Genomic DNA, 18,424 nt, shown 5'->3' with positions numbered 1-18,424 from the left:
TTAATCGATGCTGTGTTTTCAGGGCTTGTGCAGGTACCTGGAAAAACAGTTCAGTGACCTGAAGCAGAGAGGTGTTGTGATCAGCTTTGATGCACGAGCTCATCCACCCAGTGGAGGCAGCAGCAGAAGGTATTTGAACATTGTAGGAAGTGAATTTTTTGTAGTTTATTTTATAGTTCAGATTTCACTATCTTAACTTTCAATAAATTTCTTAATGACATGGTGTAACTATAAAAATGATGAGCAAATTCTGTTTGCAACTTTTAAAAATCTAGTTTTATATTTGGAGAAAGAAAATAAATTTGGGGGCTGGCACTATGGTATAGCAGGTAAAGCTGCTGCCTGCAGTGCCAGCTACCATATGGGCACTGGTTCAAGTCTCTACTGCTCCACTTCCAATTCAGCTCCTTGCCAATGTGCCTAGGAAAGCAGCAGAAGTTGGCTCAAGTCCTTGGGCCCCCGCAGTTGTGTGGGAAACCTGGAAGAAGCTCCTGGCTTCAGATTAGCCCAGCTCTGGCCATTGCTGCCATTTGGGGAGTGAACTAACCGATAAAAGACCTGTCTCTCTCTCTCTCTCTCTCTCTCTCTTTTGCTTTGCCTCTGCCTCTTTGCAACTTTGAAGGCAATAGAAAGCAAGAGAGAAGCTGTGCCTCTGAGGGATGAAAGCGTATAAGCTGCATTCACAAGAGAGAGATGTGGTGTAAACCAGCCTGGCAGCCGGCCAAATCAGAGTGAACACACGGTCAGAACCAGACCCTGAGCACATTCCGCTGCCCTGGGGCCAGGTCAGATCCTGCAGCAAGGCACTCACAGCGCATACAGGGGCAAACCTGCCTGGCTAGCTTCCCACATCTCGTCAGTGTGGGTAGACTGCTCTGCTTCTGGGTGACACATCCTCCAGTTATGTTGCTGTTGCCAGTTAAGATCCAGATATTTCTCGCTCTGGCTTGGAGCTGTATCATTTCCTTACAGTGATTGGTGGACACTGATTCTGTTTCAGTTTGTTGCTCAAGTCTCAGAGTTGCATGGAATAGCATAGAGCAGAGCTCAGAGCTACTCTCTATCACCTGTAATGTGCAAGACATTTGGAGATTGTAACATTAAATCAACTGTAACATTAAATCAATAATACTAACACATTCTAGATGGGTAAATGGAATATTCCCAGAGTTGAAGCTCTTAACCTCAGAATTTTACTTGTGGAAATGTTTATTAGTTTAATCTTATAATTTTAAATATCTGGTAGAAAGCATGAACAGTAACTGTTAACCATATGCAGAAAGCATGTAGAATATTTTCATGTGTGTTTCTAACTTTACATATGAGGGGGCTTCAAAAGGCTCATCCAAACTCTATATTCTTTAATTCTATTTTTCTATGAATTTTTGAAGCCCCCTCATGCATGTGTGTATGCGCACACACACACGCAATCTCATGTGTGTGTTGGGTGTGTCCTTTTCTGACTTTAAGACAGAGTCTCTAGGCTGGCACCGCAGCTCACTGGGCTGATCCTTTGCCTGCGGCGCCGGCACCCTGGGTTCTAGTCCTGGTTGGGGCGCCAGATTCTGTCCCGGTTGCCCCTCTTCCAGTCCAGCTCTCTGCTGTGTCCCAGGAGGGCGGTAGAGGATGGCCCAGGTCCTTGGGCCCTGCACCCACATGGGAGACCAGGAGGAAGCACCTGGCTCCTGGCTTCGGATTGGCACAGCGCGCTGGCCATTGTGGCCATTTGGAGGGTGAACCAATGGAAGGAAGACCTTTCTTTCTGTCTCTCTCTCTCACTGTCTAACTCTGCCTGTCAAATAACAAAAAAGGAAAAGAAAAAAAAAGATCCATGGGAGGAGACAGTGCATGACCTGATGGTTTCTGTAGTGGTATCGTGTGGTTCACTGGAAATAGATTACTCATTTGTTGGGGCAAAGTGTCATCCCAAGCATGAAGATTTGATGTCATCAAATCCTGATATCTTGAGCTAAGCTAGTTACTATGGAAGTTGAGAAAAATGTCAAAGATTTAAGTCTTCAGTCTTAAAGATTGATTGGAACCGAGATAATTTGTGTGTGTGTGTGTGTGTGTGTGAGAGAGAGAGAGAGAGAGAGAGTTTTTAAAGATTTACTTATTTATTTGAAATGCAGAGTTAAAGAGAGGCAGAGAGAGAGAGAGAGAGAGAAAGAGAGGTCTTCCATCTGCTGGTTCACTCCCCAGATGGCCTAAATGGCCGGAGCTGGGCCAATCCGAAGCCAGGAGCCAAGAGCTTCTCCCGGTTCTCCCACGTGGGTTCAGGGGCTCCAGGACTTGGGCCATCTTTTACTGTTTTCCCAGGCCATAGCAGAGAGATGGATTGGAAGTGGAGCAGCCAGGACTCGAACTGGTGCCCATATGGGATGCCAGCATTGCAGACAGTGGCGTTATCTGCTACACCACAGCGCCAGCCCCGAGAGAGAGAGTCAGTCTTATATTTCAAATAAAACACTAGTGACAAAATCTGGTCTGTGGTGTATATGGATGGTGATGCGGGTGGGTTAGGGTTCGTTAGCCTCTGTCCTGTTGACATGGGGCTTCACACTTGCTGTGTGATTCTTTTTAAGGTTTATTCAAAAGGCAGAGTTATGGGAGCAGGGCTGGGGAAGAGATTCTCCATCTGCTGGTTCACCCCCAAAATGGCCACAACAGCCAGGACTAGGCCAAGCTGAAGCCAGGGACAAAGAGCTTCTTCCAGGTCTCCCATGTGGAGAACAGAGACCCAAGCACCTACACCATCTTCTACTGCTATCTCAGGCCATCAGCAAGGAGCTGGATCAGAAGTAGAGCAGCCAACACATGAACTGGTGCCGACATTGCAGGCAGTGGCTTAACCTTGTTATGCCGTGATGCCAGCCCCGTGTGATTCTCTGTTGCATCCTATGTGTGCATTGAAGGGTGGTAGTGGCATCTCTGGGGCTCCATCCATTAGCTGCTGGGAGCACCTCTCACTTCCTGCCCAAACCCCAGACATCTCAGATGCTGCATGGGGGACAGAATTCCCTGGCCGAGAACCACTGAGCTGCACAGGAGGGAAAACACGCGGGTGTGGGCCCAGCTCAGCTGCTAAGTGGCTGTTGTGCACAGAGCAAGGTGCCTGGCCTTTCTTAGCGTTTGTTCCAGCTCTCTAAAATCAAGGGGTGCAATGAATGACTCCTAGGGATCGCACTGCATTGCTCTTCTGTGACAGTGTAAATACTCGACTGCCAAGTATTTCTTTAATCTGGCTGTGAGAGTCAACCCTCGCAAGTGCTCTTTCCGTTGTCCGCGTCCTGACCACCTGGCTCCCGTGTTCTTCCCTGCCACTGCCACTCTGCATCTCCAGGTTCGCCCGACTTGCTGCAACCACATTTATCAGCCAAGGGGTTCCTGTGCACCTCTTCTCCGACATCACCCCAACCCCCTTTGTGGTGAGTAACCGTCTCCTGCGAGCATTTCCTGTCACCGGATCCGGGATGGGGCTTGGCAGAGTTTGACATTCTTGGACGTGTGTCAGCTGTTCTGTCTTTTCTCCCTGGGAAGATTCCTCACACATTCTAGTAATATTCCTCTTATAGTCCACTTTCAATTCATGAGCTTCTAAAGACAGTTCCAAGAGTTAGCAAAATGCTTTTTGTGTGTTTGTCAGTTTGTTTTTTCATTTAGTTAGTATAGTTGATCCTGAACAGCCTGGGGTTTGAAATACACCTGTCAACTTACATGTGAATTTTTTTTTTGAAATTTGCAACAATTTGAAAAAAGGCACAAGTGAGCTGCCTAGCCTAGAAATACCAAAAACAAAAAAATAGAAGTTAGGTATGTCATGAATATGTAAAATATATGTGGATAATAGTTGATTTTTCATTTACCACCATAAAATATGCATAAATGGGGAGTGGGCGATTGGTGCATCGGTTAAGCTGATGCTTGGGAATCCTCTGTTCCTTATTGGAGTGCCTGGATTCAAGTCCTGGCTGCACTCTCCATTACAGTTTCCTGCGAATGCACCCTCGGAAGTTGTCGGCGCTGGCTCAAGTACTTGGGTCCCTGTCACGCACATGGGTGATACAGACTGAGTTCCAGGCTCCTGAGTTCACCCTGACCAGCCCTGACTGTTACAGTCTATTTGGGAAATGAACAGCAGATGGGAGATATTTTCTCTCTTTCTCTCTCTCTCACTCTGCCTTTCAAATAAAGTAAATAAATGGTAACGTGTGTTCATAGTTGAGAATGTAAGAACTGTCATAAATGTCATGACTGCGTAAAACTAAGTACAGTACTAAAGTGATAACTTCATAGCCACCTCTTACTTTGCTGTGAGCTTAAGCATTGTAGGAATCTGCTCAAAACACTGCGACACCAGTCGCCTGTCCGTGAGCAGCTTGTCTTACCTGTAACTTGGCTGTAGCAGTAGAAAGTGACCTCTCATAGTTTTTGCCTGTTTCTCACTGTACACAATACATAAGACATGCAAAATGCATGTTCTTCAGTTGTCTATGGTATCCGCAAGGCTTCTAGTCATTGGCAGGGAGTCAGAAGTCATGTGCATTTTGAACTGTGTCAGGTGATGGGTGCCCTTCTCCCCTGATGTTGTTCAAACATCAGCTGTAGTTCTTTTTCCTAGCGACCATAGTTAAGAACTTCTTAGGTCATGTCAGGCCCCATGGGACATTCCATCCTCAATACTCTTCCTGGCTCGTAGAGAGCATGCTTGCATATTCTGGTCACACTTTCATCCGAGCATGAATGCAGCAGAACATAAAGAAAATGACAGGTAGGTCTGAGCCAGCTGTGGCTTTTTTCTTTTTCAATTTTTTTCATCATCAAATGATTGATCAATCATGTATGATTTATAATAGAGGAAAAAGCCATCCATGCTGCTAGTCCCCTAAGAAAACCACGTACTAAGTAGACAGAAGTTTGAAGAGCTGGCCCGGGTGCTGAGAATATATGTTGTTAGAAAATTGGGTTTGAGTGCAGTTTCCTACATAGAGATGGACGTGTGTCAGTGCAGAGGGGAGCTCCAGGAGCTTAGTGTTTGTGGTCCCTGATGCACTGACAAGTAGATAGATAAAGCACCTCCTGTGGCTAACCCGGGTCACATCCAAGGTAGTGCAAGTTTTATCAATGGAAAAATTGCAATGTGTCCTAGTGTCCCAACCATTTCCTGTACTGTCAACAGCTCTTCTTTTTGTGACAGACATGAATGAAATGAAAGCCTCATCATCTTCTTACAGTGCAGTGTGCATCCCCCTTGCTTTGCCCCAGCGCACCTGAGAGATGTGGCATGACTTAGAAGGGGACAAGTGACTGTGGTGATCCCTGGTGGTCAGGGAGAGGGAAGGGGAACAGATGGTTCAGATCTCAGCCTGCCTGTATGTAGTAACTATTTGTGTGGAAATAATCCAGTCCCTCTCCTCATTTTGGCAAGTAGTCTTTTACAGTGGTAGCTAAGCAGAAGTACAGGGGAGGGAGATAGAGATAGGGATAGGGGTAGGGGTAGGGGTAGGGGTAGGGGTAGGGGTAGGGATAGGGGTAGGGATAGGGATAGAGATATAAGTATATCCCTGGAGTGTGAGGTAAATGAGCAACTTGTAAGAGCACACTATCTTTCCCAACCTTTCTTTGAAAGCAAACAAAACAGTGAAGGGAAGCAGTTGGTGGAAATAAATTGAATCTAAAAGCTTCTGTTCTGAATGTGGAATGGTGGCTTAAGCCATCTTTTTGTTTGAAAAGTCTTCTACCCCTACCAGGAAGAGGGTTGAATGGGAAGGAGGCATCTAGGAAATTAGTCGGATTTCTTATTAGGACACATGTCCTAGAATTCTGAGTGGCCAGTTAGTTCCAAGGATGGTAAAGGACAGTATTTCCCCTTACCTGTGGGTCATACATTCCGAGACCCCCAGTGAGAGTCAGAAACCTTGGCTAGTACCAACCTGTATGAATATGTACTAGTTTTTCCTATACATATGTGCCTATGATGAAGTTTAATTTATGAATTAAGCACAGTAAGCCAAAGAAAGACAAATACCACATGTTCTTATATGTGGGGGCTAAATTTCTTTTTAAAAGATTTATTTTATTTGAAACACAGAGAGAGGAGAGAGAGAGAGAGTGAGAGAGAGCGAGAGAGAGAGAGAGAGAGAAAGAGGTCTTCCATACACTAGTTCACTCTCCAAATATCTGCAATGGCCGGGGCTGGGCCAGGCCAAAGCCAGGAGCCAGGAGCTTCTTCTGGGTCTCCCTCATGGGTGCAGGGGCCCAAGTTCTTGGGCCATCTTCTGCTGCTTTCCCGGGCACATTAACAGAGAGCTGGGTAAGAAGTGGAGTAGCGGTGACTCAAATCCAGCACCCATATGAGATGCTGGCCCTGCAGGCAGAGGTTTAACCTTCTATACCACAGTGTTGGCCCCTGGAGAGCCAGAATTTTTAAAAATTAAACACGGTAAGAGGTTAGCAACTTTTTTAATAATAAAGTCAAATGACCTTGTCTAAATAAAATTGGAGTTGGTGAACTCGAAAGGCTTCCATAGCCTTGGCAACTCATGATAAGAGCCTAGGGTGATTGCTGACACCATAAACAAGACTGTCAGTTTGTTAAGTCAACAACAGGAGTCACTGTGCACTTATTCCTCATGTAGGATCTCTGTCCTTAATGTGTTGTCCAATGTGAATTAATGCTATAACTAGTACTCAAACAGTACTTTACACTTTGTGTTTCTGTGTGGGTGCAAACTGTTGAAATCTTTACTTAGTATATACTAAATTGACCTTCTGTATATAAAAATAATTGAAAATGAATCTTGATGTGAATGGAATGGGAGAGGGAGTGGGAGATGGGAGGGTTGCAGGTGGGAGGGAAGTTATGGGGGGGAAAAGCCACTGTAATCCATAAGCTGTACTTTGGAAATTTATATTTATTAAATGAAAGTTTAAAAAATAATAATTTCAAATAATTATATAATCATAATGTAATAAAATTATGTGAGTATAGTTTTTCTCTTGAGTGTGTCAAGACAAATAGCACTGTTTTCGGGCCACAGTGGGCTGTAACTGAAACCATGGATAAGAGAGGGCCACTGTATACTTCTTGCATGTGGCACAAAAATATTGAATGATACCTTACGATACTAAGATGTTGTGTTTATTAGAAGGGATCAAGTTGGCACAAACAACAATATGCAATAGACATTGTAAGTGTGCCTACTTTTTTGTTAAAAACTGTTCGTGTGTCCTGCTCTGTTACAGCCCTACGCAGTATCCCATCTGAAACTTTGTGCTGGAGTCATGATCACCGCCTCTCACAATCCGAAGCAGGATAATGGTTATAAGGTATTTTGATTTTCCTCTCCACATATGTGTCCTTCTGTAGGAATCCTATGGCTTTATTACGTGGGAGCCTTGGTTACAGATGCTTTCTTTCCATTAACCCTAAACTTCCTCAACGTCTTGCGGGTTCTCCAGGTCTATTGGGATAATGGAGCCCAGATCATCTCTCCACATGATAAAGGGATTTCTCAAGCTATTGAAGAAAACCTGGAGCCATGGCCTCAAGCGTGGGATGATTCCTTAATCGATGGCAGTCCGCTTCTTCATGACCCAATGACTTCCATCAACAGTGCCTACTTTGAAGACCTTAAAAAATACTGCTTTCACAGGTAATTGGATTGTGTCTACACTGACCTCAAGTGAGTTACGTTAATGTGATTCAGTCAAACTCTTATCAATTTTCACTGAGTTTTTGTTTGTTTGTTAATGAGTGTGTATGAGAGCTGAGTCTGATCGTAGAAGCTGTGGGCCGGGGTGGCAGAGTTTTCTTAGAGGAGCAGATAGTGAGGCTTGTTCTCAACAACTCACCCCTGCTGTCCTGTTAGGAAGACAGGCAGAGCTGATGTGTCAGTGACAGAGTGCACACCCAGCTATGTGCCAGTAACAGTGTAACACAGAGGTGACCAGCCCCCGGGCTTAGTTTGCTCATCTGTTGTAGATTCCTCTGTACCCACCATTTCTGCATCTGTGGGTTCAACCAACTACAGATTGAAAATAAATTGCACCTTTGCTGAACAAACATGGGCTTTTTTCCTTGTCATTATCCCCTGAACAATACAGTGTAGCTATTATTTTCACAGCATTTAGATTGTGTCAAGTATTGTAAGCCATCTAGAAACAATGTAGAGTGTAATAGGAGGTTATGGTAGGTCACAGGCAGATGCTGCACCATTGTATATAAGGGACTGGAGCAGCACAGACTGTGGTATCCGAGGGGGATCCTGGAACCAACCCCTGAGGATACTGAAGGACAGTGTGTGTGTGTGTGTGTGTGTAGGGAACACTGGCATGTTTCTTATCTTACAGAAGTTTTCTGTGCATGTGTAAAAATATGTATGAAGGGGCTGAAAAAGTTCATGGAAAATGCATATTATGAAAAAAATCTATGCATAGATTTCAACTTTTTTATACCAAAATAAGCTTATCTTTTAATTCCATTTTCTTTTTCAACCTTTTTGAAGTGCCATCATGTGTATCACAGATCTCCAATCTGTAAGGAAGGGTGTGGAGTGCGGGTCGTTCCTTCTTTGCTTCCCCCCGTTAGTTTCTTGTGGATCCCTTTCTCGTCTCCTCCCTACTAGTCCTGACTTGTTTCAGAGGCCGCTGCGCCCATTGGTCTAACCCCAGGCCACACTGCCAGGTGTGAAGCTGCTAAGCTGCAGGTCCCACCACTCACAGTTGTCTCCTGGGCAAATTTTCCGAAGCTCAATTCCTACGTTGTCTCTTGCTGGACCACCCGGGAGGGGCAGGTGCAGCACAGAGCGTTGACACGAGTCCAGTCTGAAGGGGTGACCACACCCACTGAGTGTTACTGTTATGGGCTGCATTAGGGCCTAAATTAAGTTTCCAGGTTCTTACCTTTTACTTAGAGAAGAATTCTAAATACAGACCCAAACACAGCATGCAGAGTGATAAACTTTATTTACAAAGTGAAAAAAATATGCAGGCCCATTAGGGCTGTGTTTTGGGAAAGGGGGCCGAAGATAGGGAATTATACCCTGCTCTGCTTGTCCTGAGTCCATGTGGATGAGGTGCACACTTCCGCTCTTCCTAGCTTTTTAGGAGCTTAGAAAAACAGAAGTGTTTAGGTGGTACCACCCCCACGTCCCAGGTAAGAGGAGGTACTTCCTGGGGAGGGGTTCCCTGATTGACAGGTAGATGAACGTGGCAACACAGAGTGAAGGAGCTGTGGGTTCCAGCTCATGCACTTAAAATTATCTGTCTAAGATTTCCCACATCATTCCCCACTCAGAGATTTCTGACTCTTAATTTTTAGGGTATGTGAAGGGCAGACTCATCCTATCTTCTGTAGCTGCTTCCTGCTGATCAGGGACGCAGGCCCTGCCTCTCTGGGGTCCAGAAATCCCTTTCTGTCTCATCTAATGACTCCATAATGAGCTGGAGAACTTTCAGTCATCACCAATGCCTGCATCCCCAACACAGTCATTATTTTCAAATGTTGGATTCTGAACCACACAAGTTTATCAGTCAACATGGGCAAAGCAGGAAGAAAACAAATTGCAAGTGGAGTGCCCTTTAAGATGGAAAGAATATGTTCTAATGTTTAGTGGGTGGTGATAGGCTCTCCTTGTGCAGATCATCAAACCATTTGGTCTGATATTTATTTATTTATTTAAAAGCCAGAGAGAGTGTTACACAGAAAGAGGAGAAACACACACAAAGAGAGAGAGAGAGGTCCTCCATCTGCTGGTTCACTCCCCAATTGGCCGCAACAGCTGGAGCTGCACCAATCTGAAGCCAGGAGTCAGGATCCTCCTCGGAGTCTCCCACAGGGGCGCAGGGGCCCAGGTGCCTGGGCCATCCTCCACTGCCCTCCCAGGCCACAGCAGAGAGCCAGATGGGAGCAGCCGGGACTGGAACTGGCACCCATATGGGATACCAGCACCACAGGCAGCAGCCCCACCCGCCTCGCCACAGCACCAGCCCCTAGTCTAATTTTTTTTTTAAAGATTTATTTATTTATTTATTTGAAAGTCAGAGTTACAGAGAGCAGAGAGGCAGAGAGAAAGAGGTCTTCCATCTGATGGTTCACTTTCCAGTTGGCTGCAACGGCCAGAACTGTGCCGATCCGAAGCCAGGAGCCAAGAGCTTCTTCTGGGTCTCCTACAGAGGTGCAGGCGCCCAAAGACTTGGGCCATCTTCTACTGCTTTATCAGCAGAGAGCTGGATCAGAAATGGAGCAGCCTGGTCTCAAACCAGCGCTCATATGAGATGCCGGCACTTCAGGCCAGGGCATTAATCCGCTGCACCACAGCGCCGGCCCCTGATTTTTAATGACTTTTTTAGTAAACGTAGACTGAGTAAAGGTGGCAGATTCCATCACTGCACATGTTCCTCCTTGTTTTTTTTTTTTTTTAAGATTTATTTATTTATTTGAAAATCAGAGTTATATATAGAGAGAAGGAAAGGCAGGGAGAGGGGGAGAGAGAGAGAGAGAGATCGATCTTCCATCCTCTGGTTCACTCCCCAATTAGCCACAACAGCTGGAGCTGCACCAATTCAAAGCCAGGAGCCAGGAGATTTTTCTGGGTCTCCCATGTGGGTGCAGTGTCCAAGGGCTTTCCCAGGCCATAGCAGAGAGCTGGATTGGAAGTCGAGCAGCTGAGACTCGAACCATCCCCTATATGGGATGCTGACACTGCAGGCAGCAGCTTTACCTGCTGCACCACAGCACCAGCCCCCCTTGTTCTCTTAATATATATCTTAAGGCCTATTGATTTTCCATAACTACCTTGGACAAAGTGTCCACAGGCATAAGTACTTGCTGTAAAAGCTGGCCTGAAGTATTAGCCAGATTGCCAAAAGCAATGGTCAGATTTTTAAAATCAGCTTCATGAGGCACACTAGGATCTTCTGATATTATAATAAAACAACTCACTAAGGATTTTTCCTGCCAGTAACAGCTCCCAGAGAGTATCAAAAGAAGACGTAGGTAAAACATGTGTGTCTTAAAGTATAGCAGTCTTGGGGCCGGCGCCTGTGATGCCGGCATCCCATATGGGCGCCGGTTCTAGTCCTGGCTGCTCCTCTTCCAGTCTAGCTCTTTGCTATGGCCTGGGGAAGCAGTAGAAGATGGCCCAAGTGCTTGGGCCCCTGCACCCACATGGGAGACCCAGAAGAAGCTTCTGGCTCCTGGCTTCAGATTGGCTCAGCTCCGGCCATTGTGGCCATTTGGGGAGTGAACCAATGGAAGGAAGACCTTTCTCTGTCTCTCCCTCTCACTGCCTATAACTCTCCCACTCAAATAAATAAATAAAATCTTTTTAAAAAGTACAGCAGTTTTGATATGACAAAAGCAAAAAGCTTTACGTGTCATTTTGCTTTTTGAAGAAGGATTTAAGATCTTTGTTTGGCTCACAAGAATAAACAAACATGTCTTTCGGGTTCACCTGTGAAGACTCAAGGCGTAGAAGTTTAATCCTTAACAAATGTAGCAGGCTTGGTATGCCCTGTTTCATGGATGGGGCCATGCTCAGTAAGAGCTGGTAAGGTCCCTTCCATTTAGACTGCAACTGGTCTGAAGGGGATCCTTCCTTCCAAGTTTTTAATAAGACTAAATCCTGGGGAAGTGGGCTGCTCATGAGTTTAGGATCTGGCTCTGGGAGAACTTTATATCAAAGCCTCTGTACCTGGCCTAAATTGATAATATACTTTGCCTGATCTTGAATTTCTGAATCAAAGAGGATGTGAGAGGTGAGGAAAGGCCTTGCATACAGCATCTCGTATGGACTAAGCTTTAAGGCAGTCTTGGCTGCTATTCTCATCCTGAGAAGGGCAATAGCCAATAGTTTAAGCCTCGTTTCTGAGGTCTCCTGGTAAAGCTTAGCTAGAATTTTGTAAGACTATGATTGGCCTTTTCAGCTTTACCCCGTGACTGAGGTCTCCAAGAGGCATGGAGATGGTAAGAAACTCCTAGAGCAGCAGTTACCTGTTGTTATTTTAGATACAAATGAAGGTCCATTGTCACTCTGGAATGACTGTGGGAGTCCAAAGCATGGCACGGTGTCCTTAAGCAAGGCTTTTGACACCTCCTGTGTCTTTTCTGTTCGAGTTGGGAAGGCTTCTATCCATCCTACGAAAGTATCCATAAAAACGAGAGGGTGTTTGTAATTCCTTCTTGGAGTCATGTTAGTAAAGTCACTCTGCCAGTCTCCACCTGGACATGTTCCTCTCCTTTGTACAGGAGTCAGCAAAGGAGGTGGTCCTACATGACCAGCAGTTATTTTGTAAACAAAGCGGGCAAGAACGAGTTACTTCCCTCATGACAGCACTTAGTTCCTTCCCTCTGAACACTCGAGAGTCTTCTTGCATTAAAGCTCCTCTTCCCAGATGAGTAGAGTCATGTGTTTCCTAAATGATGTTACATTGAGAGGCCTTTGGGAGCATAACTGTGAGATCTAAAGTCCACCATCCACTAGCATCTTTCATATAACCTCATTGTTGGGACCATTTGATCTCAGACTCACTATAGTGAGGCCCTTCACTCATTAACTACAGGCTGAGGTATTAGGGCCATCTCCAGAACTTCCTGTGCGGTAGATTTTTTTGCTGCCTTATCTGCTATTGCATTTCCCTTGCTAACATGGCTCTCTTCCTTTTGATGTCCCTTACAGTGAATGACAACCACCTTTGAAGGCTCTAGTACTGCCTGAAGTAGAGTTAATCTCTCTTTTCCATATTTAATGGGGGAATTTTTTGCAGTTAATAAGACTTTTTTTCCAAATTGCTGCATGTGCATGTAACACAAGGAAAGCATATTTGGAATCTGTATATATATTAACTTGCTGACCATTCCCTAATTGCAATGCTCTATTAATGCAATAAATATAAATTCAGCCTTTTTTTTTTTTTTTTTTTTTTTTTGACAGGCAGAGTAGACAGTGAGAGAGAGAGACAGAGAGAAAGGTCTTGCTTTTTGCTGTTGGTTCACCCTCCAATGGCCGCCGCAGCTGGTGCGCTGCGGCCGGCGCACCACGCTGATCTGAAGCCAGGAGCCAGATGCTTCTCCTGGTCTCCCATGGGGTGCAGGGCCCAAGCACTTGGGCCATCCTCCACTGCACTCCCTGGCCACAGCAGAGAGCTGGCCTGGAAGAGGGGCAACCAGGACAGAATCCAGCGCCCTGACTGGGACTAGAACCCGGTGTGCTGGCGCCACAGGCGGAGGATTAGCCTGTTGAGCTGGGGCGCCGGCATAAATTCAGCCTTTTAAGCTGAAGTATTGCTTGGCAATGCTTGAGCTTCTTTTCCCTTGGTAAGATCCACTATGGCATAACCTGCCTTTTTTTTTTTTTTGTATGTATCTCAGAAATACAACATTAGGAACATAGGAACATAGTAATTCTTCCCACCATACCCACCCTGCCACCCACTCTATGCCCTCTTCCTCCTCCCTCTCCTGTTTAGTCCAAGAAAGAAAAAGAAAAAGAAAAAACTAAGAGAACTGTTCTTCAGTAGTCTAGAGAAAGGCTGTCCTATGTTACTGCTTCTCACAGATGATTTTACTTTTTTCCCCTTCCACTTTTCCCTTCCTTCCTCCCTCTTTCCCTTTAGAAATTTAATTGTTTTTAAAGAAGAACCCGGCCGGCGCCGTGGCTTAACAGGCTAATCCTCCGCCTTGTGGCGCCGGCACACAAGGTTCTAGTCCCTGTCAGGCGCCGGATTCTATCCCGGTTGCCCCTCTTCCAGGCCAACTCTCTGCTATGGCCCGGGAAGGCAGTGGAGGATGGCCCAAGTCCTTGGGCCCTGCACCCGCATGGGAGACCAGGAGAAGCACCTGGCTCCTGGCTTCGGATCAGCACGATGCGCCGGCCGCAGCGGCCATTGGAGGGTGAACCAATGGCAAAAAGGAAAACCTTTCTCTCTGTCTCTCTCTCTCACTATCCACTCTGCCTGTCAAAAAAAAAAAAAAAAATTAAAGAAGGGTGCTACATCTTTCCTGAGCTCTTAGATATAACTATAACTTATGAGACAAAATAATGTCCTCCATTTAATACTAAAAGGAAGTGATCTTGAGTACAAGTTTTATTATTAAGTCTCATAGTACAACTCTTTGAGAACAGAAGTCTTGCATGGGAAGTTAGTGCACAGTGATTCTTGTTGCTTATTTAACAAATAACACTCTTAGCTCAACAAGGCCATAAGCAAAGTGGAAGTTCTCTCCTCCCTTCAGAGAAAAGTACATCCTTCTTTGGTGGCCACTTCTTTCCACTGGGGTCTCACTTGCAGGGGTCTTTAATGTAGAACATTTTTTGCCAGTGTCTTGGCTTTCCATGCCTGAAATGTTCCCTCTGGGCTTTCCAGCCAGACCCAAGTGCCTTAAGGGCTGATTCTCAGATCAGAGTGCTGCTTAAAGTGATTATCATTCTATGAGTCTGCTGTATGGACTGCTTCACATGTTGTAACCTTTACTCCTTTTTAATTCTATTATTGTTTCCAAACACTTAGTCCTATTTACATAATCACTTTATCATTTGATCCTATCTATATAGTCACTTACCACTTAATCCTATCCATTTGATCTTTATAACACTTAAGCTGATATTTTATTAGCCAGTTTAAGGGATTTTAGGGTCCTATGGCAAGTTCTTAAACTCCACCCTTTGAAGTAAGTCCATAGGAAAGTATATAGCACTCTACTACTTTACAGTTACAAACTTCATATGTTTCACAGTTACAACTTTAGGATCTTAGTAATTCTTCCCACTGTGCCTGCTCTCCCACCCATACTCCCACCCCACTTCCTCTTCCCCTTCTTATTATCACCCTTATTCTTTACTAACACCTATTTTTAATTAACTTTATACATATATGTATACTCTATGTTAAGTATAAAGTTCAATGGTTCATATGAAAGAGAAAAAGGAAAATATTATAAAGGAAAAGGTAAACAAAAATGTAGAATAAAAAGCTGTTCCTCAACAGTCAAGAGAGGGGCTGTTCAAAATCATTGCCTCTCAAAGTGTCAATTTCATTTCTACATGTTGCCTTTTAGGTGCTCTATTAGTTATCACAGGTCAGGGAGAACATATAGAATTTGTCCCTTTGGGACTGGCTTATTTCACTAAGTATGATGTTTTCCAGTTTCAACCATTTTGTTACAAATGACCAGACTTTTTTTTTTCTACTGCTGTGTAGTATTCCATGGAGTACATATCCCATAATTTCTTTTAATTCTTTTTTTTTTTGACAGACAGAGTTAGACAGTGAGAGACAGAGACAAAGAGAAAGGTCTTCCTTTTTCTGTTGGTTCACTCCCCAAGTGGCTGCTACGGCCGGTGCGTTGCTGCTGGCACGCTGCGCTGATCCAAAGCCAGGAGCCAGGTGCTTCTCCTGGTCTCCCATGTGGGTGCAGGGCCCAAGGATCTAGGCCATCCTCCACTGCTTTCCCAGGCCACAGCAGAGAGCTGGACTGGAAGAGTAGCAACCAGGACAGAATCCGGCGCCCCAACTGGGACTAGAACCTGGGGTGCCGGCACCACAGGTGGAGAATTAGCCTAGTGAGCCGTGGCGCTGGCCCCCCATAATTTCTTTATCCAGTCTTCACTTGACAGGCATTTGGGTTGATTCCATATCTTTGTTATTGTGAACTGAGCTGTAGTAAACATGGAGGTACAGATAGCTCTTTCATATGCTGATTTTATGTCCCTTGGGTAGATACCCAGGAGTGGGGTAGCTGAGTCATATGGTAGGTCTGTGTTCAAACCTCTGAGGTATCTCCACACTGTCTTCCATTAGTGGATTTACCAGTTTACATTCTCACCAACAGTGGATTAAGGTACCTTTTTCCTCACATCCTCGCCAGCGTTTGTTGTTTATTGATTTCTGTGTGAAACCCATTCTAATGGGGTTGAGGTAAAACCTCATTGTGGTTTTGATCTACATTTCTCTGACAGCTAGTGATCCTGAGCATTTTTTCACTTACTGTTGGCCATTTGGATTTCTTCTCTTGAAAAATAGCTGTTTAATTCCCTGTGTCCATTTCCTAACCAGATTGTTTGGTTGTTGTTTGGTTTCTTGATCTCTTTATATATTCTGGTTATTAATCCTTTATCAGTTGTATAGTTTGCAAATAATTTCTCCGAGTCTGTCAGTTGTCTCTTCACTTTTCTGATTGTTTCTTTTGCAGTGCAGAAGCTTCTCAATTTGATGTAATCCTATTTGTCGATTACGGCGTTGATTACCTGTGCCTCTGTGTTTTTCCAAGAACTCTTTGTCTATGCCAGTGTCTTGTAGGGTTTCTCCAATGTTCTCTAATAGTTTGATGGTATCAGGTCATAGATTTAGGTCTTTAGTCCATTTTGAGTGGATTTTGTGTAAGGTAAATGTCTTGCTTCCTGCTTCTGTATGTGGTGATCCAGTTTTCCCAGCACATTTGTTGAAGAGACTGTCCTTGCTCCAGGGATTGATTTTAGCTCCTTTGCTGAAGATAAGTTAGTTGTACGTGCTTATTGATTTTGGGTGTTTCTATTCTGTTCCATTGGTCTATCCTGGTACCAGTACCAGGCTGTTTTGATTATAACTACCCTGTAGTATATCTTGAAATCTGGTATTGTGATGCCTCTTTTTGTTGTATAAGATTGCTTTATCAAATCCTGTGTTTCCATGTGAATTTCAACATCATTTTTCTATATCTGAGAAGAATGTCTTTAGTATTTTGGTTGGTATCACATTGAATCTGTAAATTACTTTCAATAGTAAGGACATTTTGATGATGTTGATTCTTTCAATCCATGAACATGGAAGATTTTTCCATTTTTTAATACCTTCTTCTAATGTTTTATGATTCTCATTGTAGAGATCTTTGACATCCTTGGTTAAATTTATTCCAAGGTATTTGATTTTTCGGTAGCTATTGTGAATGGGATTGATCTTAGAAGCTCAATCTCAGCCTTGACATTGCTTTCCCAGGCCATAGCAGAGAGCTGGATTGGAAGTGGAGCAGCTGGGACTCAAACCAGCACCCACATGGGATACCGGCACTGCAGGCAGTGGCTTTATCTGCTGTTCCACAGCACCAGCCCCTCTTCAATTTGTTAATGTGCTGTATCACATCGATTGATTTGCAAATGTTGAACTGTCCCTGCATACCAGGGATAAATCTCACTTGGTCCATGTGAATGATCTTTCTGATGTGTTGTTGGATTCAATTGGCTCATATTTTGTTGAGGATTTTTGAGTCAATGTTCATCAGAGAGATTGGTCTATAGTTCTCTGTCTCTTTCGTATCTTTTTCAGGTTTAGGAATTAGGGTGATGCCAGCTTCATAGAAAGAATTTTGGAGGATTTCCTCCCTTTTGCCTGTTTTGAATAGCTTGAGAAAAATTGGAGTTAGTTCTTTAAATGTTTGGTAGAGTTCAGTGGTGAAGCCATCTGGTCCTAGGCTTTTCTTTGTTGGGAGGGTCTTCATTACTGATTTGAGTTCTGTCTTGGTTATTGTCTGTTTAGGTTTTCTGTGTCTTCATTTCTCAATTTAGGTAGGTTGTATGTGTCCAGGAAACTATCCATTTCTTCTAGGTTTTCTGTTTTGTTGGCTTATGCTCTTTGTAGTAATTTCTGATGATTCTTTTTATTTCTGTGGTGTCTGTTGTTTCCTTTTTCATCTCTGATTTTATTGATTTGGGTCTTTTCCTCCTTTTTTTCGGTTAGTTGGGTCAGTAGTGTGTCAATTTTGTTTTTTTAAAAAACCAGCTCTTCATTTTGCTGATCTTGTGTATTTTATTGATTTCAATTCTCTTGATTTCTTCTCTAATTTTAATTATTTCTTTTCTCCTACTAGTTTTGGGTTTGGTTTGCTGTTGTTTTTCTAGGTCCTTGAGATGCATTGGTAGTTCATTTATTCAGTGCTTCAGAAAAGAGGGCAGTCTCTCCTCCAGTGGCCACTCTTTATGCATTGGGAAGCTCTTGGAAGAGGACACTCTTTTTGCCAGTGGCTTGTCTATCCACATCTGAAACACCTTTCTGCCCTGGCAGGAGTCCCCCCAGGCTGACCCCAAGGTCGTTGCCAAGTGGGCAGACGTCACAAGGACTTCCATCCTTACCAGAAGATGGACAGCAGACAATAGACTCCACCCCCAAGATGGCAGCCCCTGTGGCCAGTTGCGTGATTCATATCTGATTAGTGGAGTGATTTTGGCTTTTTTTTTTTTTTTTTTTTTTTTTTTCAGCTTTGCACTGGTTCTCTTCGCCTCCTTAGGAGTTGGTATCCCAGGCATGGCAGGCCTTCTGAGTTTTCATCTCAGACCAGGCAGTGTTTTCTTTATATTTTTTATTTTGGATGGTACTTTTGTTAGTTTGTTTTAATTTTAATTCATGTAATTGGATTCCTTGATTCCCCAAGTGTCCGCGACAGCCACGGCTG

The 18,424-nt window shown here is 44.2% G+C and overlaps 1 protein-coding gene across 1 annotated transcript in view; it reads left to right on the top strand.

Annotated features, from left to right (window-relative positions):
• The window catches only part of PGM2 (phosphoglucomutase 2), a 45,890-nt gene that overhangs the window by 7,839 nt on the left and 19,627 nt on the right, over window positions 1–18,424 (top strand). The window contains exons 3-6 of the mRNA XM_062213053.1: window positions 23–129; window positions 3,344–3,428; window positions 7,246–7,329; window positions 7,462–7,655. Coding sequence (XP_062069037.1) covers window positions 23–129; window positions 3,344–3,428; window positions 7,246–7,329; window positions 7,462–7,655 — 470 coding nt within the window. The remainder of the gene's footprint in view (window positions 1–22; window positions 130–3,343; window positions 3,429–7,245; window positions 7,330–7,461; window positions 7,656–18,424) is intronic.

Source organism: Lepus europaeus, chromosome 16, assembly GCF_033115175.1.
Source record: "Lepus europaeus isolate LE1 chromosome 16, mLepTim1.pri, whole genome shotgun sequence".
Lineage (NCBI taxonomy): Eukaryota > Metazoa > Chordata > Mammalia > Lagomorpha > Leporidae > Lepus > Lepus europaeus.
This window is presented reverse-complemented; position numbering and strand designations above follow the sequence as displayed.